The 26,865-nt window shown below is 45.2% G+C and overlaps 1 protein-coding gene across 1 annotated transcript in view; it reads left to right on the top strand.

Annotated features, from left to right (window-relative positions):
• RHBDL3 (rhomboid like 3) overlaps positions 1-24,999 on the top strand; it is a 44,184-nt gene extending 19,185 nt beyond the window's left edge. The window contains exons 2-5 of the mRNA XM_044675576.1: positions 208-320; positions 7,536-7,636; positions 21,577-21,637; positions 24,728-24,999. Of these exons, the coding sequence (XP_044531511.1) occupies positions 208-320; positions 7,536-7,636; positions 21,577-21,637; positions 24,728-24,999 (547 nt within the window). The remainder of the gene's footprint in view (positions 1-207; positions 321-7,535; positions 7,637-21,576; positions 21,638-24,727) is intronic.
• Positions 25,000-26,865: the final 1,866 nt, after the last annotated feature.

The following is a 26,865-nucleotide window of genomic DNA, read 5'->3' as shown; positions in this document are numbered from 1 at the left end:
TCTCTCTCTCTCTCTCTCTCTCTGTCACTGTCTCTGTCTCTCTGTCTCTCTCTGTCTCTATCTCTCTCTTTCTCTGTCTCTCTCCCTCTTTCTCTCTCTGTCTCTCTCTTTCTCTCTCTTTCTCCCTCTCTCTGTCTCTCTCTTTCTCTGTCTCTCTCTGTCTGTCTGTCTCTCTCTGTCTGATGTCTCTGTCTCTCTTGGATACAGGATAGAACACCTCGGGCTCAATGTGGTCTTGCAGCTCCTGGTGGGTGTCCCCTTGGAGATGGTGCATGGAGCTGCCCGTATTGGGTTTGTCTATGTGGCTGGTGTTGTGGCAGGTAGGTGGGGCCAGTGTAAACTTCCTTGATGCCAAGCCATGTGCATAGAGGGTCACTGACTTTTTTTATTACCTTTGAAAGGGGCTATGAGTGCAGAGTTAGTTATTTAACCCGCATGGTCTCTTGGGCATAGGTTCCATTGATCTTCAGGCGAATCCTACTTTGGCATACCTGAAATGAAGACATTGGAGAGGGAGGGTGATGGGGGTGTCACAAGAGGGGAGAAATGAATTCAAAGATCACAATTCAACAAGTGCTTATTATCCTCCTACTATTAGGTCAGGCACTGTGATAGACCCAAGGAAAACAAAGTAAGAAACTAGAACAGCCCTAGTCTTCAAGAAATTTGGGGAGAAATGACTTGTATTCGAATAAATAAATCCCAAACTAGATACAAAATAGATAGGAAGTCATTTTTAAGGGCCAGCAACCAAGAAAAGCCTCTCGTAGGAGAAGACCATTAGATCGTAGAGGAGAGCCAAGGATTCTAAGAGGCAGAGGTGTGAGAAGAGAGAGAAAGCATTCCAGGCAAAAGGCACAGCCTGTGCAAAAATACGGAGGCGGGAGATGGAGTGTCATGTCTGGGAACATCCAGTTTGTCTGGAGCAGAGAGTTCTGCTCCTTCAAAGAGAAATTGTTTGTCCTCTCTCTGTAATTGCACCAGAATCAAAACACAGAGAAATCCAAGAAGGAGGAGGCAGTCCCCAGGTTGCCTCCCACACTGCCCAGTGAGAAGCTATGAAAGGATAAGAACTGGAGGAATGGGCAGATTTCTGCAGGGAAATAAGCCAAGATCTAGCTTTGTAGGCTTTGGGAGAAATCTCATCACATTATGGATTTTATTGGTGGCATTTTTATAAGGTTTTCCAAGCGCCTGCTGTGTGTGTGTTAGTGAGGTCTTAATCTTTTCCCAGTAGCAATAAAATTGCAATCAAAAGAGCAGAACTCTAGCAAACAAACTACAGTCAGTGTGGCCAAGGGGGGCTCTGGCAGGAAGGGGGTGATGATCTTCGCCCACACAAAACTCCTTTCTCCCCTCCAGCCTCCTTTATCATGGTGAGATTTCCCCAAGTACATACCTCTGTGCGTGTTCTGCAATGCAAGACAGGACTGCTACCTTGGACAGTGCCCACTGGAGTCACCCCTAAGACCTAACATGCCCATTTTTTTAGAACAGGGAACTGAGTGACCCAGAGGTCCCATAACAAAGCAGTAGAAAACACAGTCATGATCTGCAGCTGATATTAAGCGAGGTGAGACAGAATAAGATTCTAAATGTCCTCAGACAGTTGGGGGAGAAAAAAATGAGATTATGAACAAAACCGGGAGGAAATTCTCATCTCCTCGCACGAGGAGAAGGTAGCACATTCTCTGATCAGACAAATCCTGGCTGGAGGAGGGCTGCCTAGGTCAAGTTGGGCCCCTGCTGCTGTTTCTCTGAAACTTTCCATGGCCAATCACTTGGGAAAACAAAGGGATTTTTTATTTTTGTCTCAGAGACCATTTTTCTCCAGGGGACATCTCTCCTGCATCAATTCCACAGGAAGTCGCCATACACACATGTGCAGGTAGAAAATTTGCCACACTTGAACTACATTCCCAGCATCCTTTTAAGTACGTCCTCGTTTGACATACAGAGGGCTTGGGAGATAAATTGGGCTGAGACCCCTCCGCGGAGCTCTTTTGGGGCTTTGCTTTGGTTAAAGTGTGGCAGGTGTGGGTCTCTGGCTCTGAGCTCTGCTCACTTGGCTGAAGGAATCCTTTTCTCTCTCATTTTTTTGTTATTATTAAATCCTTTAATTTAAAATATCAGGACTATTCACTCAAGTTTATTCTTACACACATTACTTTGACTACCCTGCAGGGCTCGTGGAAAATCTCAGAAGAACAAGCACTGTACAACTTGGGTAAATTATAGGCACAAGGTCTCCTATTCCTCCATTACCTTGGCACAGACCTAAAAGGCCACTCTGTTCCTTCTAGATCTTTTTGTTTTTGCTTCCTTTCCAAACAGCAAGCCCTTCCTTTATCCCCCAACTCTAGGCTTCTTAACTTTCCCTGCTAGTTGACTTGATTTCTTCCTTCCCATGCTGTGCCTTAACTATTTCCTTCAGCCCTGTGTTGGGCCCTGGAGAAAGAGTTATTTGGAGATCCTTTAGATAGCTAGATGGCCTGGTGCTAAAGTCAGATTTGGGAAGATCTGGATTCGAATCCTTCCTTAGATGCTGCTTGCTCTGCAAACCTGGGCAAATCAGACAATCTCTCTTTGGGAGGGTTTCCTTTTTCATCAAACGATGGGATAAGACTCAATGACTCAGTTTCCCTCAAGCTAAATCTAAGAACATAGGATTCTGTGACTTGTTTTCACAATCACACAATAGAGACTGAGCCTGATTTATGCAGGGATAAACCCCAAGTACCAAGGACAAGGGAGGACACGGAATTTCCATTTTCCCAGGGAATCCAAAATAAATTTGGGTGACCTTGGCCAGCGGACCTCCTAATTGGATGAATATCAGTGCCTTCTGCCCGCTGTTAGTAAACACTGCCTAGAGAGTCCTGCTTTGCCTAAACTCCACAGCATTTCTCTCTGTTGAGCAGAGACAGGTTGGGGTGGGGTGGAGGTGGGAGGGAAAAGATACAGGAACAGCATCTTGCTCCATCTAGTCTCTGAAGAGGGAAACTTGGGCCCAGGAGAGAAACCAAGGCAGGGAGCCTGAGACTTCCTCTGCCCAAGCTGTAGCCCAATAACCAAGCAGCTCATCCTTTCCCAAGCTCTACTTAGCTACATGTCATGTCCGCACTGCGGTGATCTCCCACCCCAGTCTGTTGTCATGCGCATCATGGTGCTGGTTTATTTCATGACTTGGTTTTACTTTTATTTCTTTTTCCTAACTAATGGCTGATCCTGCCTTGTGAAATTAACTGATAATGGATCAATACCTAATTAAAATGGGAGAAGTGGACTTGGGGAGTTATAATTTGTGGGCCCTTTTTTCCCTTCCTTGTGATTGTTGGACCCACCCTACCCTACTTCTGGTTCCATAATGGCAGTCTTAAAAATCCTTGGGGGGGAAGGATGATGGAGGGTCTAATGATTTTGCCCTAGTCCTCGGTATTTCTGGCACAGTTTTTTTTTTTAATTTTAAACCCTTAACTTCTGTGTATTGACTTATAGTTGGAAGATTGGTAAGGGTAGGCAGTGGGGGTCAAGTGACTTGCCCAGGGTCACACAGCTGGGAAGTGTCTGAGGCCGGATTTGAACCTAGGACCTCCTGTCTCTAGGCCTAGCTCTCAATCCACTGAGCTACCCAGCTGCCCCTCCCTGGCACAGTTTTTGAAAGGATGAAAAGACACGTCATTCTTCCTGTCCGCAGAAGTTCAAATTTTATAGGATTATAGGTTTAGACCTGGAGAGTATTTCAGAGGCTATCCAGTCTAATCACATCATTTTCCAGGTGAGGAAACAGAGACCAAAAGGCTAAATATCTTAGGATCATATTTCTATCTGGAAGGAACCTTAGGGGTCATTATGTCCCACCCCATCATGAGGATGAAGAAGCTGAAGCTCAGAGAAGTTAAGTTATTTGTCCAAGGTCACAAAAGGATCCAACAGCAGAGGCAGCATTTGAACTCAGGACTTGTGACTTTTTTCACTGTACTGCTCTGCCTTTCCAAATGTACCACTTTCTCATGAACCAAGGCATAGCATGGAGATGCAGTACTTCAGTGTATCTGTTTCCAGTGCTGGATTTGACTTCTGAATCTTGCAAGACTGGAAAGGGAGCAGAGTAGAAAGAGTTTGATCAAATCTTCCATCCATTCCTTTTGGGGCCCACATGGAGAATCTTGGCCAGAAGTATTGTTGGGGTCCCTGGAACCTTGAGTCTTCCTATTCCTTTTTCCTATCCCCAACCTTCTGTCTTATCAATTCTAAAACAGAAGAACAGCAAGGGTTAGGCAATTCGGGTTAAGTGACTTACCCAGAGCCACACAGCTAGAAAGCATCTGAAGCCATATGCTCCCACCTCCAGGCCTGGTACTCTACTTCCTATCCTTCTGTAAGCCCTCAGTGACTCTAAATTTAGAGCCTGTGTGGTGCTGAGCCTGGGGGTCAAAAGATCTGGGTTCAAATTCTGCCTCATACTTGAAAGCTGTGTGACCTTGTCTTAAAATCAATATCAGATATTGGTTCCATGGCAGAAGAGTAGTAAGGGCTAGGCAATGGGATGGTGGTAAGTGACTTACCCAGGGTCACACAGGTAGGAAGTGTCCAAGGCCATATTTGAACCTCCCATCTCCAGGCCCGGCTCTCTATCCACTCAGTTGCCCACCTGCCTAGGATGTCTTTCGTGATATCATTCCCAATAGCTAGCCCCCTGCATCTACTCCAGTTGGGCCCGAAGACTGTCTAGCCAAGGAAGCTGGGCATCTGCCACCCTTTTCTTTCCTTCTCCATCATCTATTAAGGAAAGGGCTGTTGGGCCTGAGGGCATTTTTTTCCTGTGGAAATTTCTGCACACTCACCCAGTCCTACCTACCTAGTCACCTCTCATCTCCCCTGAAATGCCGCTGCGCCTCCGGGCTGGCCCTCCTAGCTATTTTTAGCCTCCTGTGCCCTTCCCGGGAAGCCCTGGCCATTGATCATACTTAACAGAGAAGAGGACAATAAATCAGCCACCTCCCTCTGGAGCAGAGCTCTTCCTACCCAGCCCAGAAGTGCGTCTGCCTCGGACCTGCGCTCATCACTGTTTACCTCTCCTTCAGTGACGGCGCCTGCCCGGCATCTCTCTTCATTGCTTTCTTTTTGAGGATGTCCCCCCCCCCCCACAAAGCATCACCTGGAAGATGTCTGTTAGGCTTCTTTCATTTAGCTCTGCTCTAGTCAGGCAAATCTGGGAAGGAAGAAGAGATGGAGGGAGGTTGCAGTTAAAAGAATTAGCCCTTCCTGGCTCTTACTGAGGAAAGACAAGGGGCAGGCTGGGGGGAGTGGAAGAAGGGGCTTAGCAATTGTTCCAAATTGCTCCGAATGTAAGAAAGAAGAAAAAGGCATTTATTAAGTATGCCAGACACTGAGCTAAATAAACTCTTTGCAATTGTTATCTTATTTGACCTTCACGTATACCCTTGAGAGGCAGGGATTGTTATTAACCCCATTTTACAGATGAGAAAACTGAGATGGAGAAGGGCTTAGTGGCTTGATCAGAATCACATAGTCAGTTAATACCTGAAGCTGGGTTTGAACTTCTCCAGATCCAGCACTTTGGGCACCATGGCGCCACCTTGCTTCTTTATTACAAGGAATATTCCTATTTCACAAGCCCTAGAATTATAGGATCATTGATTTTAGAGCTGGAAGGGACCACTTACTTGTGGTCATACATGAGATTTGAACCTAGGTCTCCCAAAAGATGGGGAGCCTGAGGCATGAGAGAGACTGCTGTAAAGTGACCAGCAAAAAGGCTAGGTGACTTACCCAGGGTCACACAGCTAGTAAGGGTCCGAGGCTGGATTTGAACTCAGAAAGATGAGTCAGGTTAGTGTAGGGAAGGATAGAAGGACAAAGGTGAGAGGAGAGGCTTGGTATCCAGGAATAAGGAGGTGAGAGTCGCATTGTACCTAGTCAGGCTACACCTGGAAGACTAGGTTTGGTTCTGGGCTACTACTACTATTATTTTTTTACTTTTTACTTTACTATTTATTTTTTAACCCTTACCTTTACTTTACTTTACTATTTATTTGTTAACCCTTACCTTCCATCTTAGATTCACTACTGTGTATTGGTTCTAAGGCAGAAGAATGGTAAGGGCAAGGCAATGGGGGTTAAGTGACTTGCCCAGGGTCACACAACTAAGAAGTGTCAGAATCCAGATTTGAACTCCAATCTCTAGGCCTGGCTCTCAATCCACTGAGCCACCCAGCTGCCCCCGGCTGCTACTACTATTAAAGAAGCTATTGAAAAGCTTGATAGCATCCCAGGGAGAGCAGATAAGCTGGCTGTTTCATTTCAATTGAACAAACATGAACCAATGCCATCAGAATATCAGTTGGAGGAATGGGAAGCAAGCACTGATTAAATGCTTACTATAGGTTTATGAGTATTTTCTCATTTATTCATCACAATCCTGGGAGTTAGGTGCTAATTTTATCTCCATTTTATGGTTGAGGAAACTGAAGCAGACTAAGAGTGAGTGACTTGCCCTGGGTCCCACAGCTAATAAGCATCCAAGGCTGGACTTGAACTCAGGTCTTCCTACTTTCAGGTGCAAGGCTCTATCCTCTTTGATGCTTAGCTGCCCAGATATTTCCCAAATGAACTAGGCATATTTAACATGGAGATGAGAAGCCTGAGTGGGTAAGGGGAGACAAGATCACTCTAAGTATTTGGAAAAGCCCTCATATGGAGAAGGAAGGGGGCAACTTAGGTGGCACCATAGTGTGCAGAGCACAGGGCTTGGAGAAAGGAAGACTGGTCTTCCCAAGTTCAAATCCAACCTCATACTTAATGTGTGACCCTGGGCAAATTACTTAATCTTGTTTGCCTCAGTTTCCTCATCTGGAAATTGAAATGGAGAAGGAAATGGCACATCAGTCCAGTATCTTTGCCAAGAAAACACCAAATGGGATCATAGAAAGTCAACATTTCTGAAGTGATTCCACAATAACAACAACAACAAAAATGAAGAGGGAATTAGATATGAATCTTGGCCCCAAAGGAAAGAACGAGGCATAATAGGCAGAGGGTGCAAAGAAGAATATTGAAGCTTGAAATCGGGAAGAACTTCCCAACCAGTCGAGTCATCCTACAGTGGAATGTGCTGCCTTGGCAAGTGATGGGTCTCCTCTCATAGGATGACTTAAAGCAATGACTGGATGACTAGTTCGATGGGTTGTAGCACAGATTCTTTCTGGAGCTTACGTTGGGTTGGCTGATCCTTCCAACTCTGAGATTCTGTGATTCTATGAAGTTGGAGATGATGCCATGAAAATGCACAAAGATTCAATGAATCATTTTGCAACTGATGCTAATACAGGCAAAGGTCTAAAGTGTTTCTCTACCCCCAGAATCTGCCCAGAAGATTCAACTCAGAGTCACTGGAATCGGATCCCATCCAACGATTTGCCAACAACAGTGGAACCTCAGTGCTGGTGGGGCAAGATATGGCAGAAGGAATGCAAGGAACTTAAGAGTGTCCATTGTCTTTCCCCCCACAGGTTCTTTGGCTGTGTCTGTGGCTGACATGACTGCGCCAGTCGTCGGCTCCTCCGGAGGGGTCTATGCACTAGTCTCTGCCCATCTGGCCAACATTGTGATGGTGAGCATCTTCCCACCCTAAGCTACTTCTTGCCTGTCTGGTCCCATCTTCCCCAATGTTCCCAAGTATAATTGAGCATATTTATTTTTTTCCTTTACAAAAATTTCTTTTTAAAACTATTTTGCGGGGCAGCTGAGTGGCTCAGTGGATTGAGAACCATAGCTAGAGACAGGAGGTCCTGGGTTCAAATTTGACCTTAGACACTTCCCAGCTGTGTGACCCTGGGCAAGTCACTTGACCCCCATTGCCTACCCTTACCACTCTTCTGCCTTGGAACCAATACACAGTATTGATTCTAAGGCAGAAGGTAAAGGTTTAAAAAAAAATACCAAAACCTATTTTGGGGGCAGCTAGGGGGTACAGGGGATAGAGTGCTACGACTGGAAGCAGGAGGTCCTGAGTTCAAATTTGACCTGAGATACTTCTTAGCTGTGTGACCCTGGACTTGACCCCAATTGTCTAGCCCTTACCACTTTTCTGCCTTGGAACAGATACTTTGAACTGATACTAAGATAAAAAGTAACTTTAAAAAAATCAACAAAACTATTTTGAACTTAATGAACACACACAATATGAACATTTCCATCATCCATTATTCTTGTGTTGGTGTCAAGACTATGGTCCTCACATACCTCTCTGTCATCCCTGTCACCACTTAACACCAGACCCTGGAACAGCGATTCCCAAAGTGGGTGCCACCGCCCCCTGGTGGGGGCTGCAGTGATCCAGGTGGGCGGTGATGGCCACACTTTTTTTGTATTACACTCTATTCCAAGTTCAATAAATAGTTTCATAATTTCCAGGGGGCACTAAGTAATATTTTTTCTGGAAAGGGGGCGGTAGGCTAAAAAAGTTTGGGAATCTCTGTTCTAGAAGAACATTCACACACACACACACACACACACACACACACACACACACACACAATTTTACATCAATTACTGGAATCATGGACTTATGATTTGAAGAGACTTTCAAGATCATCTAGGTAGAATCCCCTAACCCCCATTTAATGGATGAGGAAACAAGCCCAATGGGGTAAATGAATTCTTCAAGGTCACATTGCTGGCAAGTAGGAGGGGGGAGATTTGAACCCACACCCACTGATTCCAAATCCAGTACCCCTTCCATATGGGCTCTGCATTTTTCCAGACGTAGATTTCAAATATAGACTTGCTAATCTCCTCCTTTGTTTATTCATTAAGAGATAGAAAATAGGGACTCATTCTGAGATATCATTGATGCAGGGAACTTCCTCTCCCAATGCAGTTTGGCATTGTACTGCGATTTACAGTTTTAGGACGGTGCCCAGAAGTGACTGGCCAAGGGTTATTCAGTCAAGAAGGCTCAGCGGGATTTTGAACCCAGATTTCCTTGACTTAGAGGTTGGTTGTCTAGCCTCTACACCAGGAGTTCCGTTTAGTCTCGGGGCCCTTTTACAATTTCAAAAATGATTGAGGACCCTCCCAAGAACTTTGCCTTAGTAAGTTATAGCTCTCCTTTACCTTATTAGAAATGCAAACATCTTATTATAATTATAAAAATAGTTTTGACCTGATCGGCCCACTGAAAAGGCCTGGGTCTGGAGACCACACTTGGGCAGTTTCAGCTCTTCACCACACTGCCCTGGTGCTGGGGGTTGCCACTGAGATGGATGGGCACCAGGCTGTCATCATCTTAGACAGAGTCATCTGGGACAATGAGAGATTGATGGACTTGCTCTGAGTCACCAAGCTAGCACATCGGAGGCAGATCTTGAAGCTAGAAATCCGAGGGTGACTTCCAAGGCTGGCCCTTTCCCCACTACACTGTGTACCTCTCATGCACACACATACAGGTGTGGACCCTCTCTGTCTCTGTCTATCTCTGTCTGTCTCTTTCTCTCTCTATGTCTCTGTCTTTCTGTCTCTCTCTTTTTCTGTCTTTGTCTCTCTGTCTCTGTCTCTCTGTCTCTCTCTCTGTTTCTCTCTCTGTCTTTGTCTTTCTGTCTCTTTCTCTCTCTGTTTCTGTCTCTATCTCTGTCTCTCTCTGTCTCTTTGTCTCTGTCTCTCTCTGTCTCTCTCCGTTTCTCTCTCTGTCTCTCTCTGTCTCTGCCTCTCTGTCTCTCTATTTCTTTCTGTCTCTCTCATTCTCTCAGTAGCTTTCAATATCTCTCATTCTCTCTCAATAGTTCTCAATATTTCTCTCATTCAGCTTTCAAACGCTCTTTGTGTGTGTGTTTCTGACTTTCCATATCTATGTATATGTGGAGAGAGAAACAGATAAAAATGAAGATAGGACTCTCTTCCTTTTGGGCTTTTGTTTTCTTTCTCTTTCCCTCATTCTATGTCCATCGCATTCTCCTTCTTCCCTCTTTTTCTCTCCCTCCCTCCCTCTCCCCTTTTCCTCTTGATTATGTCTGTCTGTCTTGATGCCTCTTTGCCTCTCTGTGTGTCCTTCGGTGTCCTCAGTCAGACTCGGGCTTGCTTCTGACCCTTTGTCACCCACAAAGGCTCCGGGAGCCTCCTGAACACCCTCCCCAGGTTCCTCGCCCTCCTCCTCCTCCTCATCTCCCTCTCCCCTCCCTCCCACCCCTCCAAATTCGGACTCATTTACTATTCAGCCACAATACTCCCCAAAAGAGGATGAGGACCCAGCCTGTGCTGCCCTTCCTGGATTCAGGGCCTCTCTGTAGATCTGCTCCGCTCCCCACTCTATGGAACAAGCACGCGGCAGCCCCTGAAAACCTTTATAGTGCCTGTGGCTTACAATGGGGTCCTTCCCTCAGCGGGTCCTCTTTTTTTTTCTCAGCCCAAGTTTTCAGCCGAATTCCCCCCACCCCGTTTCCTCTGTCCCCTCCTCCCTCCCTCCCCCCGCACCCCTCCGGGCAGCCCCTACTTCCCTCTCCAAACCACACGCATTCCTTTCGGTCATCAAAGGAGATGCCTCCATCACCCGGGGAGCGTGTGAGCATGCGTGTGGGAATGAATAAAAGGACCCACGGAGAATTGAAAACAAACAAGCAGAAGGCCGTCCCTTCCCTCTCCCTCCCCCACCCCCACCTCTCCCCATCCCGACCTCCATCCCCCACTGGGAAACGATGATTCACGGAGAGACACTGGAGGCGGGCTGTGCCCGGGGAGGGTGTCGGAGCTCCCGGGAGTGTTCCCTGAGGGGAGGAGGGAGGGAGGCGGCGCCCGGCTGCCTCCTGGTCTTCCTGGGCTAATGAGCCGAAGAGCTACCTCCAGCGGGGTCTGGCCGAGGCGCCCATCCGAAGCAAAAAGATTTCCCTTCTCAGAAAGTCGTCCGCGTCCTGCTGGGATCCAACAGCTCATTTCCCGACCCGGCTAGTTGGTTTTCTCCTCGTTGGCAGCCAGTCTTGCTCTTTCCTGCGCCCACGTGGGTTCCAGGGAGCTAGACACTGAGTCATTTTTCAGCCCAAATCGCGGAGAATTTGTTTCCAGTTCATCCCGCCTGAGTAGTCTGTTCATGTCCGATCAGGACGGACTCCTCGGCGGTAGCCAGCCAGGGAAGGCCAGGCAGCGGATGGACAGACCGATCGCGCTGACAGAAACGTCCTCCACGAGTTTCTGTTCCCGGTCCCAGGGCAGATCATTTAAGAGGCTCCGCGTCCACCCAGGGTTAGCCCTCGGATGTCCTCCAGGCCAAACCTCTCGCTTTTCAGGCGAGAAGATGAAGGCCTAGAGAGGTCAGATGACTCTGCTAAGGTCAAACAGTCCATTGTCGATAGGTCTGAATTTTAGAAGCCTTGGAAATTCGTGCCCTGTTTTCTAGGAGCCAATAAGTTTATTTACAATTAGCTTCCCGTCCTATTTCCCTGTTAGTCTGTTTATGGTTTCATCTGGGGGGGTTGGGTTTTGTGGGAGTATCCGCTTACCACAATGACCAATAACCCAGATCAAATGGCTTAGCATCCCCCAGAGTTTGGAGGGAGACCCCTGATCTTATCATTTCAGAAAATGCATGTGGAAAATACATGTAATAGATATACTCAGGGTGAAAAAGACAAAATAATTAGCTCCCCAAAAATCCAAGTAGAAGACACTTCCCAGCTGTGTGACCCTGGGCAAGTCACTTGACCCCTATTGCCCACCCTTACCAATCTTCCACCAAGGAGCCAATACACAGAAGTTAAGGGTTTAAAAAAAAATCCAAGTAGAAAACAGAGACATGGTTAATAGATTTGATAGTTATTCTCTCTGATCACATATTATTTTAAATACAGTTCTTAGTCATTTATGATTTACATACGTACCTATATGTGCATATAGACCCATACCTACAAGTAGACAACCTTCCATGTGACAGATATGTTCTTGAAAAATCATATGTTGTCCACAATTCTGTGAATTGGAAAGAAGGTTAGATTTTGAATCAGAGAAACCCAAGTTCAAATCTTAGCTGTACCATTTGCAATGTGTAACCTTGAACAAATTGTTTGGCTCCTCTCTTAAATAAGGAGGTTGAACTAAATAAATTCCAATGGTCCTGTTCAACTGTGGATGTAAAATTCTGTGAAGCTTTGTTTTAAAATTCAGTCACAGGACTGCTAGGTGGCCTAGTGGATTGAGTGCCAGGTCTAGAGTCAGGAGGTCCTGGGTTCAAATCATTTTGATTTTGATCAGTCATTTCCTAGCTGCGTGACCCTGGGCAAGTCACTTAACCTCAATTGCTTATCCCTTATCACTCTCCGCTCTCAAAACTGATTCAAAGACAGAAGGTAAGAGAGGGCAGCTGGGTGGCTTAGTGAATAGAGAGCCAGATCCAGAGATGGAGAGGTCCTAGGTTCAAATTTGGCCTTAGGCACTTCCTAGCTGTGTAACCCTGGACAAGTCACTTAACCCCAATTGCCTATCCTTTGCCATTCTTCCCTCTCAAAACTGATTCAAAGAGGGCAGCTGGGTAGCTCAGTGGATTGAGAGCCAGGCCTAGAGATGGGAGGTCCTAGGTTCAAATTTGACCTCTGACACTTCCCAGCTGTGTGACCCTGGGCAAGTCACTGCACCCCCACTGCCTAGCCCTTACCATTCTTCTGCCTTGGAGCCAATACACAGTATTGATTCTAAGATGGAAGGTAAGAATTTAAAAAAAAAAAAAAAACTGATACAAAGACAGAAAGTAAGAGGGGGCAGCTGGGTGGCTCAGTGGATTGAGAGCCAGGCCTAGAGATGGGAGGTCCTGGGTTCAAATGTAGCCTCAGACACTTCCTAGCTGTGTGACCCTGGGCAAGTCACTTAACCCCCATTTCCTAGCCCTTGCCTTTCTGTCTTAGAGCTGTTACTAAGACAGAAAGTAAGGGTTTCAAAATTAATTAATTACTTTAATTAAATCACAAAAGATTATTGGAGATCATGGCCTAAAAAAATAAGAAGGGGCAGCTGGGCAGCTCAGTGGATTGAGAACCAGGCCTGGAGATGGGAGGTCCTGGGTTCAAACCTGACATGAGACAGTTCCTAACTATGTGACCCTGAGCATGTCACTTACCCTCCATTGCCTCTCCCTTACTGTATTTCTTCTGTCTTAGAACCAATACATAGTATTAATTTTTTTTTAAACCCTTACCTTCCATCTTAGAATCAATACTGTATATTGGTTCCAAGGCAGAAGAGTGGTAAGGGTAGGCAATGGGGGTTAAGTGACTTGCCCAGGGTCACACAGCTAGGAAGTGTCTGACACTAAATTTGAACCTAGGACCTCCCTCTCTAGACCTGACTCTCAATTCACTGAGCCACCCAGCTGCCCCTTCTTATTTTTTTTAGGCCATGATCTCCAATAATCTTTTGTGATTTGATTAAAGTAATTAATTAATTCAGTATTAATTCTAAGATAGAAGGTAAGGTTGTTTTTTTTTTAAAAAGAGGTGATTTATAAATATAGAGTTGAAAGGAATCTCAAAGGCCAACTAGAACAACCCCCTCATTTAATGAGTCTTAGAAAAGTTCCATGAATTTCCCAAGGTAACACCGATAGTAAGCAGCAAAATTCTACCTTCTTATTTTTTTTAACGTGAAAAGTCTTTTTATAATACTAATCATTCCCCCTTAATTTGTATATTTTCATAAGTTTGGATTTTCATTCACTGGATTTTTTTTTCAGGGCAAGGTAGACTTGTATATGTAACAGGAAACCATTTAAAATTGAGACACAAACTTGCCTTGGAATAGAAATCTCCCGTGGGGGACTCCGTAGCTGAGGTCTTGACTGGTTAGGTGAGAAGGATGTCTGTGTTCGTGATCAATGAGTCCATTGCTGTGCAGTTGTCCGGTCGTGGGATGGGCTGCCTCATCGTGTCATGAGCTCCATCTCCGTGGAAGTTTTCAAGCAAAAGTTACCCTCTGTCAGGGATGTTGTCGAATCGAGGTTGACACGCTAGTAGTTACTTTCTCGCTTGGCTGGAACCTGGGAGAGAATTGAATTAGAGGGTTTCAGAGGTTTTATTTTTTAATTCCTCCAAGGCCCCGAGGCTTCTGAACATTTATAGAGGCAGTGTTCAGAGTGTGAGTGTGATTTTTTTTTTCCCCTCTTGTGTTGTTTCACTGTGCTAATTTTATTGGTGGGAATAATGGTCCTAGAAAATGAGACAGCTGGAAGAAAAAGGGTGACATTATACTTTCACCCCCTGACTGCCATTGGGATTAGTTGATGGCCTATAAAATATTTGCTTTGGGATTGGAGTCGGGGTGGTGGGTGGGAAAAAGAAAAAGGCCAAGACGATGGGTTGTGTTTGCTCATAGACTGTGAACGTACGTTGGAGAAAGCAGCATGAAGAACTGGGAATGGGGAGAGCTGGACTCTGGTCCTGGCCCTGCTCTTAAGTCACTGAGGATGTCAGGGCATGTCTGAGCCCCAATTCCCCACCATAAAAATGAAGGCTTTGGGCCAGATGACTTCTGAGATGGGATTATTTAAGCATTCCATTTCCTCTTTTGTTCATCTAGGCAATTTGTATTTTTGGAAATAGTCCTCCATTTCCCCTTGATTGACATATTTATTCTCAACTAATTGGGCAAAATAGCTCCTAATCATTTGGGCCAGATAACTTTCAAGAGCTCTTCCAACCCTAAAAAGTCTGTGTTTCGAGGGCAGCTGGATTGAGAGCAAGTCGGCTTCACCCCCATTGCCTAATCCTTGCTACCCTTCTGCCTTGGAACCAAGACACAGTATTGATTCTTTTTCTTTTTTTTTAAACCTTCCCTTCCATCTTAGAATCAATATTACGTATTGGCTCCAAGGCAGAAGAGTGGTAAGGGCTAGGCAACGAGGGTTAAATGACTTCCCCAAGGTCTGTAACATCCATGATCCTGAGAGGGGTTAAAGCTGTATCACACAAAGCGCCCCCACTATGGAATTCTGTGATGCAGCTTTAACCCCTCTCAGGATCATGGATGTTACAGGTCTCTCAGCTAGGAAGTGTCTAAGGCTAGATTTGAACTTCCCATCTCTAAGGCTGATTCTCTATCCACTGAGCCACTGAGCCGCTTAGCTGACCCCAACATCATTTACACTTCTACGTTCTCTGACATATTCTAATCTGATACCTTTCATGATTTGTTTGCTGTTTGCTTGGCTAAAAGGGTTTTCTTGCTATTCTCCTCTGATTATAGACTTTTGTGTCTCCAGCATTTAGTGTAAAAGAGCGACCTTGGTGGGTACGAGCTAAGGCTGTCTTTCCCCATTAAAAGCAACCAGGGAGGGAACTAGGTGGCTCAGTGAATAGAGAGCCAGACCTGAAGAGAGGAAGTCATCCTGGGTTCAAATGTGACCTCAGACACTTCTAGCTGTGTGACCCTGAACAAGTCATTTAACTTCAATTGACTCGCCCTTACTGCTCTTCTCCCTTAGAATGGGTACCTAGAATTGATTCTAAGACAACAGGTAAGAGTTAAAAAAAAAAAAAAAAGCAACCAGGGACCCACATTTCCTTTGGGACCTGGACTCTTACCCCCAGACCAGAGAGATATTTGGGGGAGGCAGAGAGATGTAATTCCCTCCAGTTAGCAGACAGTGCCCTTGGCAGCTCTCCACAGAGTCTGGCCAAGACTCAGATCGTGCCTCTCCATGCCACCCAGGAGCTTGTCTATGCCTTTAGATAACCCATGTGGATACACGCCTTACATGGGTGCACACATCTCCTTGATGCTCGATTGTTTTCAGTCATGTCCAACTCTTTGCTACCCCATTTGAGCTTTTCTTGACACAGATATGAGAGTGGTTTGCCATTTCCTTCTCCAGCTCATTTTATAGATGAGAAACTGAGACAAGTGACTTGTCCAGGATCACACAGCTAGTAAGGGTCTGAGGCCAGGTTTGAACTCAGGCAGATAAGTCTTCATGACTCCACGCCCTGTGCTTATCCCTGGATAAGAAGATGCAAGAACCTGAGGGTGAAAACAAAACACAACAAATCCAGGGGGGGCCGCTGGGTGGCTCAGTAGATAGAGAGGCAGGTCTACAGACTGGAAGTGCTGGGCTCAGATCTGGATTCCAGACACTTCCTAGCTGTGTGACCCTGGTTAAGTCACTTAAACCCCATTTCCTAGTCCTTACCACCTTAGAACCAATATGTAGTATTGATTCCAAGATGGAAAGTAAAGGTTTAAAAAATGAAACAAAACCTGACTGAAAATTGTTGGAAGTCAGTTGGGAAAAGGCAAAGTAGAACAGAAATGAGAATCTTCCAAAGCAGAATTTCTGATTAGTTCTTGACTTGCATGGTGGATCTTTCATCATTCAGAAGGATTCTGGCCCCCAGTCCACTTTCCTAGATCTATTTTTCACTCTGCTCTCCATTCACACATTCAATGGGGATCTTACTTACTCCTTTACCTGCATCATTGCTCTCTCGGTGTTGCCTCCTGATGTTCTCAGAGCCATCCCCCCAACACCTCAAACTCCATCCTTCTTTATCCTGGTCCTTCAAAATCCTTCTCTTCAAGTCCAGCTCAGGTGCCACTTCTTCCTTAAAGGCTTCCATGATTCCCACAGTCGAAGTATTCTCTCTCCTCAAATATTCTTTTACCATTCTCCCTGAATCTCTCCTTCACTTTATCTCATTTTATCCCACATCATGCTCATTTATGCACATGTTACAGTCTCTCTATTAGACTGAAAGTTCCTTGAGACTGGAGACCATGTTGGTTTTCATCTTTATAGCCTGGCACAGTGTTTTTCATATGGTAGACACTTAATAGACTTGCAGAATCCAAGAATTGAAAGGGAACTATGCATACTGTCTTCTACTTGGAACTGATACTTAGTATTGATTCTAAGGCAAAAGGTAAGAGTTTCAAATAATAACAATAATTGTTAGCCAATGGCATTTATATACTTTTTTCATTTCATTTTCATTTCAAAGTCTTCAGAGGATTTAAACACAAAACTTCACCTAATAGTCTCTATAATTTCCCATGATAACTCTATGGCTGGCTACTGTTGCCCCAACCATGTTGACTTCCCCCCCCAAAACAGTGATGGCAAACCTTTTAGAGACAGAGTGCCAAGCCCTGCCTCCACCCCACCACCAGACTGAGTGCCATGCCTGCCCCTCCTCCAGAAACTGAGTGCTGCATTCTGTGATATGCAGAAATGGGCAGCCATTTTTGGTAGGTGCAAGTTAGCAGTTTGCCACTTTGGAACACATAACCTGGCTGCCTATTTCTGCATATCACAATTTCACTCCCTCCACCTTGCCCCCTGATCCCTCCGTTGCTTACCTCAGACAGAGGAGGGAGGAAGCACTCCCATTGGTCTACTGGGCAGGGGGGCAGGTTATGAGAGGTGCCTGTGGAGAGGGGAAGGAGAGTGGCTTAAGTGCTCCACTCCCCTTCAGCTCTGCTCCCCTCCAGCTATGTGCCACCCTATGAGCTCTCCTCCCCTCAAACCTAACTCCTCTCCAACCCCACCACAGGAATCACCTTCACTGTAGACTCAGCAGGCTGCCATCTGCACCACACTCTCATGCAGCATGTGAGTCACTACCCCCACCCCAGTGCCTTACCCCAGACAGAGGAGGGAGGAAGTGCTCCCATTGGGCTGCTGGGCAGAGAGGCAGGGGAAGTGAGGAATATCCCCAGGATCATGGAGAGGAAGTGGGGAACAGCTCCATCCCAAGACTCTCTGGCTTTCTAGTAATGAACTCTGGCAGGTGACTGTAGGTGTGCCCACAGAGAGGAATCTGCTTGCCCTTTTTGGCATGTATACTATAGGTTCACCATCACTGCCCTAAAGTCTTAAGAAACAGTAACTCATGCTAAGATTGATTGTGATGATCCAATGCCAAAACATCTGAGTGAGAAGTGAAAGTTCTTTGTCATATGTTGGTTTTGTCTATGTGATATCCAATATCCAAATAGTTTCTGATTTTGAACTGAGTAGACACCACCTTAAGAATCAATCTGTTAGATGTTAGAAATTGTTAATTATATATGATTTATAAAATTTTCTTTTTCTGACTCCATTTCCCTTATCATCTATTTCATATAAGTAGTACCTTATTACATATTATACATACATGTTATATCTTAACTGTGCTGTACAATTAGCACTTTGTTATAGCTAACTTTTCCCCCATTAATTGAGTTAATATGTCTTCTTGTCCTTGAAATTAGGTACTCATAGATAAGGTTGGACCTTATACATCTATATAAATCCTTGCAACCAAAAAATAATAATAACTAGGATTTCTATAACACTTTAAGGTTCACAAAGTGCTTTCTATATATCATCATGTTTGACCATCATAACAGTACTGGAAGATAGGTGCTCTTATTATCCCTTCAAAGTTTACAGATGAGGAAACAGATTGAAAGGAGAAGTGGCTTGCCCAGAGTGAAATATTATAGACAATAATTGTCTTGAGGTAAGACTTGAACTCAGGTCTTTCTGACTGCTAGTACAGTACTCTATTTACTATTCCAACTAAAGTTGGAATCCTTTCGATGGTACCTTTTGATGGTATCTCGTAACACAATCTCCATTTGAAGAGCTCCAATGAAGAGGAATTCATCAACACCAGAGGCAACCCATTCTACTTTGGGACCGAGTCTTAGGACGTTCCCTTGTTTCTAGCTGAATTTTGCCTCTTGGCAACCTGTCCTGTTTGCTTCTAGATCTGTGTCCTGGTACAAATCAGGACAAGAGCCATCTCTCTTCCACAGAGCAACCTACCATATGTTGGAAAACAAGTATTATGCCTTCCTGAATTCTTCTCATTGTTAATCAACCCAACAATCCTCACGTGACATGGTTTCTTGTACCCTCCCCATCGTGGTTGTCCTCTTCTGTTGTTATTTAGTCATTTCAGTCATGCCTGACTCTTCATGACTCAGTCGGGGTTTTCTTGGCAAAGATATTGGATTGGGTTGCTATTTCCTTCTCCAGCTCATTTGACAGATGAGGAAATGGAGGCAAATAGGATTAAGAGACTTGCCCAGGGTCACATAGCTAGTAAGTGTCTGAGGTCAAATTTGAACTCAGAAAGATGAGTGTTCCTGACTCCAGACCTGGTGCTCTATCCAGTACACTACCTAGCTGCCTCCCACCCTCTTATAAGTGAACTCTGTTTCTTAATTGACTTTCCTAAAATGTGGTACCCTCAACGTTCTCTCCTATTTTGGTTTGACTAAGACTGAGTACTGAGGTACTTTTATCTATCTCCCTTCTTCTGAATGCTATGCTTCTCTTCATGCAACCTAAGAGAATATTAGTTTGTTGAGTCCATTAGGACTCCCAGATCTTTTTCACATGAATTGTTTGTCCTCTAGTCATGTATTTCCTGCCCTACACTTTAACTCAAGTAGAAAACTTTATATTTTTCTTCACCATAATAGAGTCAGTTCATCATTTTCACTTGTGGAGATATTTTTGGATCTTGGCTATCCTTCATCCACAACTTTTTTTTTAAACCCTTACCTTCCATCTTGGAGTCAATACTGTGTATTGGCTCCAAGGCAGAAGATTGGTAAGGGTAGGCAATGGGGGTCAAGTGACTTGCCCAGGGTCACACAGCTGGGAAGTGTCTGAGGACTGAGCTACCCAGCTGCCCCCCACCCCAGCTGAACTATTTAAAGTACTAAAAGATGATGCTGTTAAAGTGCTGCACTTAATATACCAACAAATTTGGAAAACTCAACATTGGCCCCTGGATTGGAAAAGACCAGTTTATGTCCCAATCTTGAAGAAGGTTGGATGTCCTCACTGCAGAGAGGATTGTTTTTCAGTCTGAGGTTGTGCTAGGTGGTCTCTTGAGTTCTCTTCTAACCCTGAAATGCTGTGATTATACAGAGTAACAGGGAGCCACATTTCAGCTTACTATGAGGAAAGGGCTAATCGACAAATAAAATGTACTCTTGGAAAATCAACAGATAGAATTGTGTCGATCAATGCCAGTGGGAAAAATCTGATTCATTTTGTTGTTTTTCTTGTTGTTGTTGTTGGTGCTGATCTCTCACGAGGTTTTCCTTTTGGGACACAAAGCAACCAGTAAACTTCCCAGCCATCTGCTTTCTGGAAGTTAATGCATCCCCATTTGGGGATTAGATTTTGTGTTCTAAAGACAATTTGTGCTTTACGTCTCACGTTTTGTAAAGAACAGTTTGCTTGTCAGGGAGAAATAATGGGAAAAGGGAGGCATAGGGAGACACGTCAAGTTTTCTGGTTTTTATCCATTTGCCCTCCATAGGCTGTTCACTAGAGAGCAAAGCTTTTACACAGTAAAATTCATTGTGTGTTCACTGTCACTGAACTGGGCTCCTGGGGGGAGATGCCTCTGGATTTAACTCATTCTCCCCCAAAAGGGAACTTGAAAGTTTTCACTCAACTGCTTTTGGGCCAAGCAGCAAACCCAGTTCCCCTTTGCTTTATGCCAGTGATGTGCCACTGAAAACCTTCCATGCAGTTTCAGTTTCTGTAAAGTGAATTCTTAAATGTACTTGGAGAAGAAGGGTGCTGGGGTGAGGTAGCAATTACTATTTAAAGAACTCTGCCATGAATCCTTGGGTAACACTGATAACGAGTATTTCTTAAGCACCATTCAGTGTGCAAGGTGTTGGAGATACAAAGACGAAGAAGGAAATAATCCCTACTCTGCAGGGGCTTACAAGCTAATGGAGAATTAGCTTATAAAGTAAATAACACCATGTTCCACCCTTTTGTGTAGAACGCATTTAGCTGCTTTGCAGGGTCTGATTTTTATAGCTCAGTTCTTTTAAAACATTTTATTTTTATTCTCAACAAACACCAAATCACATGGGCATTTGCCTATGCATAACAAAACTGAAGGAGAAGATTGTAGGTGAAACTACAGGTGTTTATTATATGACAGCTTGCTTTTCTTTTTAAATATATAATCAGATCAACCTGTTTAGCTTAATTCCTTTTGTTTTCTGTGAACAAAAATTCATATTATCTCTCTCTCTTACTCCCACTCCTCTTATCGAAAAAGTTTTTTAAAACCCTTATAACAAATACACATAGTTAATAAAAAAAAACAAAATCCATCAATGATCTGGTCCAAAAAGGAGCGTCTCTTTCTGCATCTTGAGTCCATCCCCTTTCCGTAAGAAGGGGGACAGCACATTTCATCATTGATCCTTTGGAATTATGGTTGATCACTGAGTTGATCGGAGTTCTTTAAATGTTCCAAAATTATTGATTTTTAGTAATATTTTAATTACAGAAGTTGATCTCCTGGTTCTGCTTATTTCCCTCTGCATCAGTTCCTACAAATCTTCCCTAGTTTCTCCGAACCCATTCCCTTCATCATTTCTTACAGCATAAGAATATTCCATTGTATTTCCAGGCCATAATTTGTCTGGTTGTTCCCCAAATAATGAGCACCTCCTCAATTTCCAAATCTTTTTTTCTACTACAAAAAGCAATTTAGTTCTTAATGTAAGACCCTTGGCATGGAACTGATTTCTGTTTCTTTCCTTTTTCTTCAGAACTGGTCAGGAATGGAGTGTCAGTTCAAGCTGCTGAGAATGGCCGTGGCCTTGATTTGTAGTAAGTGTCCATTTGTCCAGCCCTTGAAAGTTTGCAAAATGCTTTTTACCTAGTATCTCATTTGAGCCTCACAGCAACCCTGTGAGACTGATAAAGGACTTCAATGATCATTATTATTATCATTTTTTATTTATTTTATTTTTTCCAGCAACCCTATAAGACAAAGGACTTCAATAATCATTATTATTATCATTTTTATTTATTTTATTTTTTCCAGGTTATATGATTCATGTTCTCTCCTTTCCCTCTTCTCTTCTTCCTCCCAGAGTTGACAAGCAATTCCACTGGGTTATACATGTATTATCACTCAAATCCTATTTCTATTTTGGTCATTTTTTTAATAGAAGAATCTTTTCAAACCAAAACTCCAAATCCTATACTCATATAAACAAGAGATAAATCATGTTTTCTTCTGGATTTCTACTCCCACAGTTCTTTCTCTAGATGTGGATAGCATTCTTTCTCATAAAAGGAATTCGATTTTTAACCCCCATTTTACACACAAGGAAATTATGAGGGAAAGTGACTTGCCCAGGATCACACATTTAGTAGTCCTCAGAGGTGGGGTTCAAACTGTGGTCTCTTCTGATTCCAAGTCAAATGGGCTTTCCAATGTACCTCACTTTCTCCTCCTATATGGGGAGGAACAGAGCGGGGCATGGAGCCCAGACTGAATAGGGTAGGTGCTGACTGTGAAGAAAGAGGCAGCCTTATTCTGCTCAGCTCAAAGGGAACGCTTGCAGAGGAGGAAGCAGGAAGGGTCTGTCTTCATTCTCTCCCTGAACAAAACTTTCATTCTATCTAAGGAGTTAACTTGGAATAGCTGCCCAGCTCTGTGCAGAAATTCATTTAAGAAACATTTATTAAGTACCTACTGTGTGCGATCCACTGTGCTAGGCACTGATGGTGATGTGTGTGTGTGTGTGTGTGTGTGTGTGTGTGTGTGTGTGTGTGTGTGTGTAGGACAGAATCAAACCTGTTATTTCATCAGTGTGGCCTCAGAAAGATTCAGGTACAAGGTGGAAGCTAGGTGGCTCAGTGGATTGAAAGCCAGGCCTAGAGATGGGAGATTCTGGGTTCAAATCTAGCCTCAGATACTTCCTAACTCTGTGACCCTGGGCAAGTCACTTAAACCCCATTGCCCAGCCGTGATTGCTCTTTTGCCTTGGAACCATTATACCACATTGATTCTAAGATGGAAGTTAAGGGTTTAAATGAAGAAAAGAAAAGAGAAAAGAAAAGAAAAAGATTCAGGTGCTACCTCTGATATACTGACTTACCCAGTTAAACTTCCTGGAGTCCTAAACCCTAAACCTGTGATCTTGTGAATTACACAACACTAGACAATGTTTTGGACCTTCTTTTAGCCCCAAGTTCCTTATTTGTATAATGAAAAAGGGTTGAAGGAGAAGAATTCAAAGGCTTCCAATTTAAAGATTACCCACAGAGTTTTTAATAAGAGATGGCTAGGGAGCCGCTGAGTAACACAGTAGACNGAGAGAGAGAGAGAGAGAGAGAGAGAGAGAGAGAGAGAGAGAGTTGGAGACTTAGAATCCTAGCTCAAAGCTGAGATCCCACACCATCCTGGGGAAAGCTAGAGAGCTGGGACTTATTTCACCATCTATAACCAGAGGAGAAATCTTTTCCCCCAGGGGCATTAGATGAAAAAAAAAAAATACTAAAACAGGTTTACATGCACTAATATCTTTTCTCTTTTTCCCTGGAGAGGAGGGAAGGAAGCTATTTGTGTAAGCCCTGATTTTTTCTTTTCTTTCTTTTTTTTAAAGTTCCCAGTGCTAAGACTCATAGAAGAGTTAAAACATCGTCCCTTCAGACTCTGTGTCTCAGGATGTCCTGGGGAAAGGTTCCAGGCACAGAGCATGACTGAAATGGCTTGTTGTTGTTTCGCCATCTAGAGGTGATGGGAGGAGTTGCAGGATAGGGGCTGAGACGCTACAGATGGAGCAGTGAGTGGAGTCCAGCTCAGTAGAAACAGGGGCCATTAATCCATGCAGAAGGATCCCTGTGGGCTGTAGATTGGCTTCGCTTAAAATTTTAATATGATCTGTGCTTCATTGATTGATTGATTGATTGATTATTATTTTGCTAACTATTTCCAAATAACATTTTAATCTGCCCTGGGCTGTACTAGGGAGGGAATATTCCTGTAGACCCAGTATTGCTGCTGGGTTGGACCCCTCTGAACCAGACTGTCCTACTGATCTGGATCTCTGGGCAGTTCTATGGAGAGTGGAGATTAATGATAGGAGGGGAGACGGAGATTAAATCAATAAACCATCATCCCCCTTGTTGTGCCCCTTTTTGACACTTCTTTTGCCCAAAGTGTCAGAAATATAGGTTATGAATTTAAAGGTAAAAATCCATTTTAAACAGGAGAAGACTGAGACCTAGAGAGGTAAAGAGATTTATCATGTGGCCCAGAGCATAAACTCAATAGGGTCCAGTTCTCCTGGCCTGCGGAAACTGGGCTGGATTTGGAAACAAAGGATCCCAACTACAACTGATTGTGTGACTCTGGGCAAGTCACTAGTCTTGATTTCTTTATTTGTCAAGTAGACACCCCTCAATCCCTTCCAACTCGAATTCTTTTTTTTTAAACCCTTACCTTCTGTGTATTGTCTCCTTGGTGGAAGAGTGGTAAGGGTGGGCAATGGGGGTCAAGTGACTTGCCCAGGGTCACACAGCTGGGAAATGTCTGTGGCTGGATTTGAACCTAGGACCTCCCGTCTCTAGGCCTGACTCTCAATCCACTGACCTACCCAGCTGCCCCCCAACTCGAATTCTTTGATTCTCTGAGTACTGGTTCCACCACTTCCTGCCTGTATGGCTTTAGTGGTCATTTCCCTCAGTTTTCCAATCTGTAAAATAAGGGGATTGGCCTTGATGACTTCTAAAATCCTTTTTGAACCCTAAATCTATATAATTCTGTGACCTCTTTTCCGGATCTTCGCTTTCAGCGGTGTAAGATGAGGGCGGGCAGCCTCAGTGACCGGGAAGGTCCCTGCCGGCTTTCTGCCCCCGCTCTCGCCCCGTGACCCGGCCCTTCCTCTGTTTCTCCCCCCCTTGCAGTGAGCATGGAGTTTGGCCGGGCCGTCTGGCTGCGCTTCCACCCGTCGGCGTACCCCCCGTGCCCGCACCCCAGCTTCGTGGCCCACCTGGGCGGCGTGGCGGTGGGCATCACCCTGGGCGTGGTGGTCCTGCGCAACTACGAGCAGAGGCTCCAGGACCAGTCGCTGTGGTGGATCTTCGTGGCCATGTACGCCGTCTTCGTGCTCTTCGCCGTCTTCTGGAACGTCTTTGCCTACAGCTTGCTGGACCTCCGGCTGCCCCCTCCCCCGTGAAGAAGCCCCCCAGATGGAGCCGAGGATGGAGATGGGACTCTCGAGCATTTTTATCTTCATTTATTTTTCCTCGCCAGCCTGGATTCGGAGGGCACGTGAAGGGAGATGCTCGGCGGCCGTTTTTAGACGTGGAACTGGCGGGGCTGCAAAGGCCGAAGAGAAGACTTTGAAAGGCCATCTAGAGACGGAGAAAGCCACGTTGGTTCCTTCCAGAGCAGCCCAGGGGGGTGTGCGTGTGGAGGGGGTCCCGGTGGCTCCTGGTTGGCTAGCCTTGCTCCAGGTCCATTCGAGGTAACCTTCTGCCCCTTCCCTAGCCTCAGATTGAGTGGGGGCCCCCCTTCCCCCAAGTGTGACCCTAAGAGACGAGCAGAGACCCAGAAAGGACGCAGACGGCTCAGGACCGACTGCGGCTGAAGCCCGGAGGGGATGGTGGGAGGACGCTTCCTCTCCGAAGCAGCTGGACCAGAGCCGAATGAACAGCCAGCGGGGAAGGGCTTCCAGCCTTCCTGTGTAAATAGAACATAGGACTTGCAGTCAGGAAGACCTGGATTCTAATCCTGCCGTGCATACGTATATTATGGGCGAGTCCCTTGCTCTCCTTGGGCCCCAGTTTTCTTTCCTGTTAAGGGAGGCTGAGCCCCAAGATCCCTTCGAGTTCTAATTCTACACTCTGCAGACTTGTGGGTATCAATGACAAAGGTGAGATTCTCCGTTCAAGGTGGGGAGAGGGATGTTCCCCTATCGGGGTAGGGGTGGGGTTTTCCTCCAAGGGACCAGCACCTCTCGACCTAGCCCTCCTTCCACTCCCCAATCGCCCCGTTCCTAGGGAGCCTGTTCCTATTTGGAGAGAGACCCAGACTAGGAAATAAATGCGGGGGACCCTGGATGTTGCTTGGTACCAAGCCTCCCCACACACAGTCTCCTCCTCCCACCCCCTGGTCATATCACTCTCAATCCCATGGCTCTACGGCTCGGTTTCCCTCTATTTAACATTTTGCCCTGGTGTCCTGGCTCCCTTCCTCCCTCAGCCTTGTTCCTGGGGTTTTCTCCTTACTCTACCCACCTCCATGCCCACCCCTCACCCCCAGCCCCCAGCTCCATCCATGAACACAAGAATTTGTGTGAGATGTTGCCTGTTCGGCTCCTCCTCTTAATAGAAGTTTTGGGGTCCCTGTAAGGACCTTCCCACTGCATCCATCCCCCTGCCCTCCAGTGATCCTACCAGAGGAGCGAGCAGGAACAGAAATAGTGACTCCTCAGAGTCCCCCGAGCTAAGGAAGGAAGGAAGGAAGGAAGGAAGGGGAAGAGCATCCAAAATGGCCAAGAGCCTCGAATCTCTGCCGTTTGAGAGTCAGTCGAGGAAGTGGGGATTGTTAGCCTGGAGAGGGTAAAACCCGAGAGGGACGTCGCCGCTCCCCCCAAGTATTTGAAGGCTGCCACCTAGAAGAGGTCTCGTGCGGGGAGCAGTGAGGGAAGTTACAAAAGAAGAAAATTTAGGATTGAGGCCAGGAAGAACTTCCCAACCATTCGAATTGTCCAAAAGTAGAAGAGCTGCCTTGGAGGGGATGAGTTCCTGCTGTGTATTTAGAGTGGGTATTCTGTTTCAGAACCAGGTCAGGCTAGATCTCCTTGAGGTGCCTTCCAAATCTGAAATGTCAGAGTTTCCTGTGAATAGGAGAATGGGGGAAGACGGAGCAGTTTCCCTTAGGTTTGCCTTTGGGAGAATCCAGATTTTGAGGTTCCACTTTTTAATGATCTCTGGAGATGTACTAATTCAACAGCAAAAAAGAGTCGGAGTGTGGGTACCTTTGGGTGGGAACTCTGCCAGGGAAGGGAGGCCTGGAAAAAAAGAAAAACAGAGGCTTT

This window comes from Gracilinanus agilis, chromosome 4, assembly GCF_016433145.1.
Source record: "Gracilinanus agilis isolate LMUSP501 chromosome 4, AgileGrace, whole genome shotgun sequence".
NCBI lineage: Eukaryota > Metazoa > Chordata > Mammalia > Didelphimorphia > Didelphidae > Gracilinanus > Gracilinanus agilis.
Note: the sequence above shows the minus strand (reverse complement) of the source record. Positions and strands in the feature narration are given on the sequence as shown.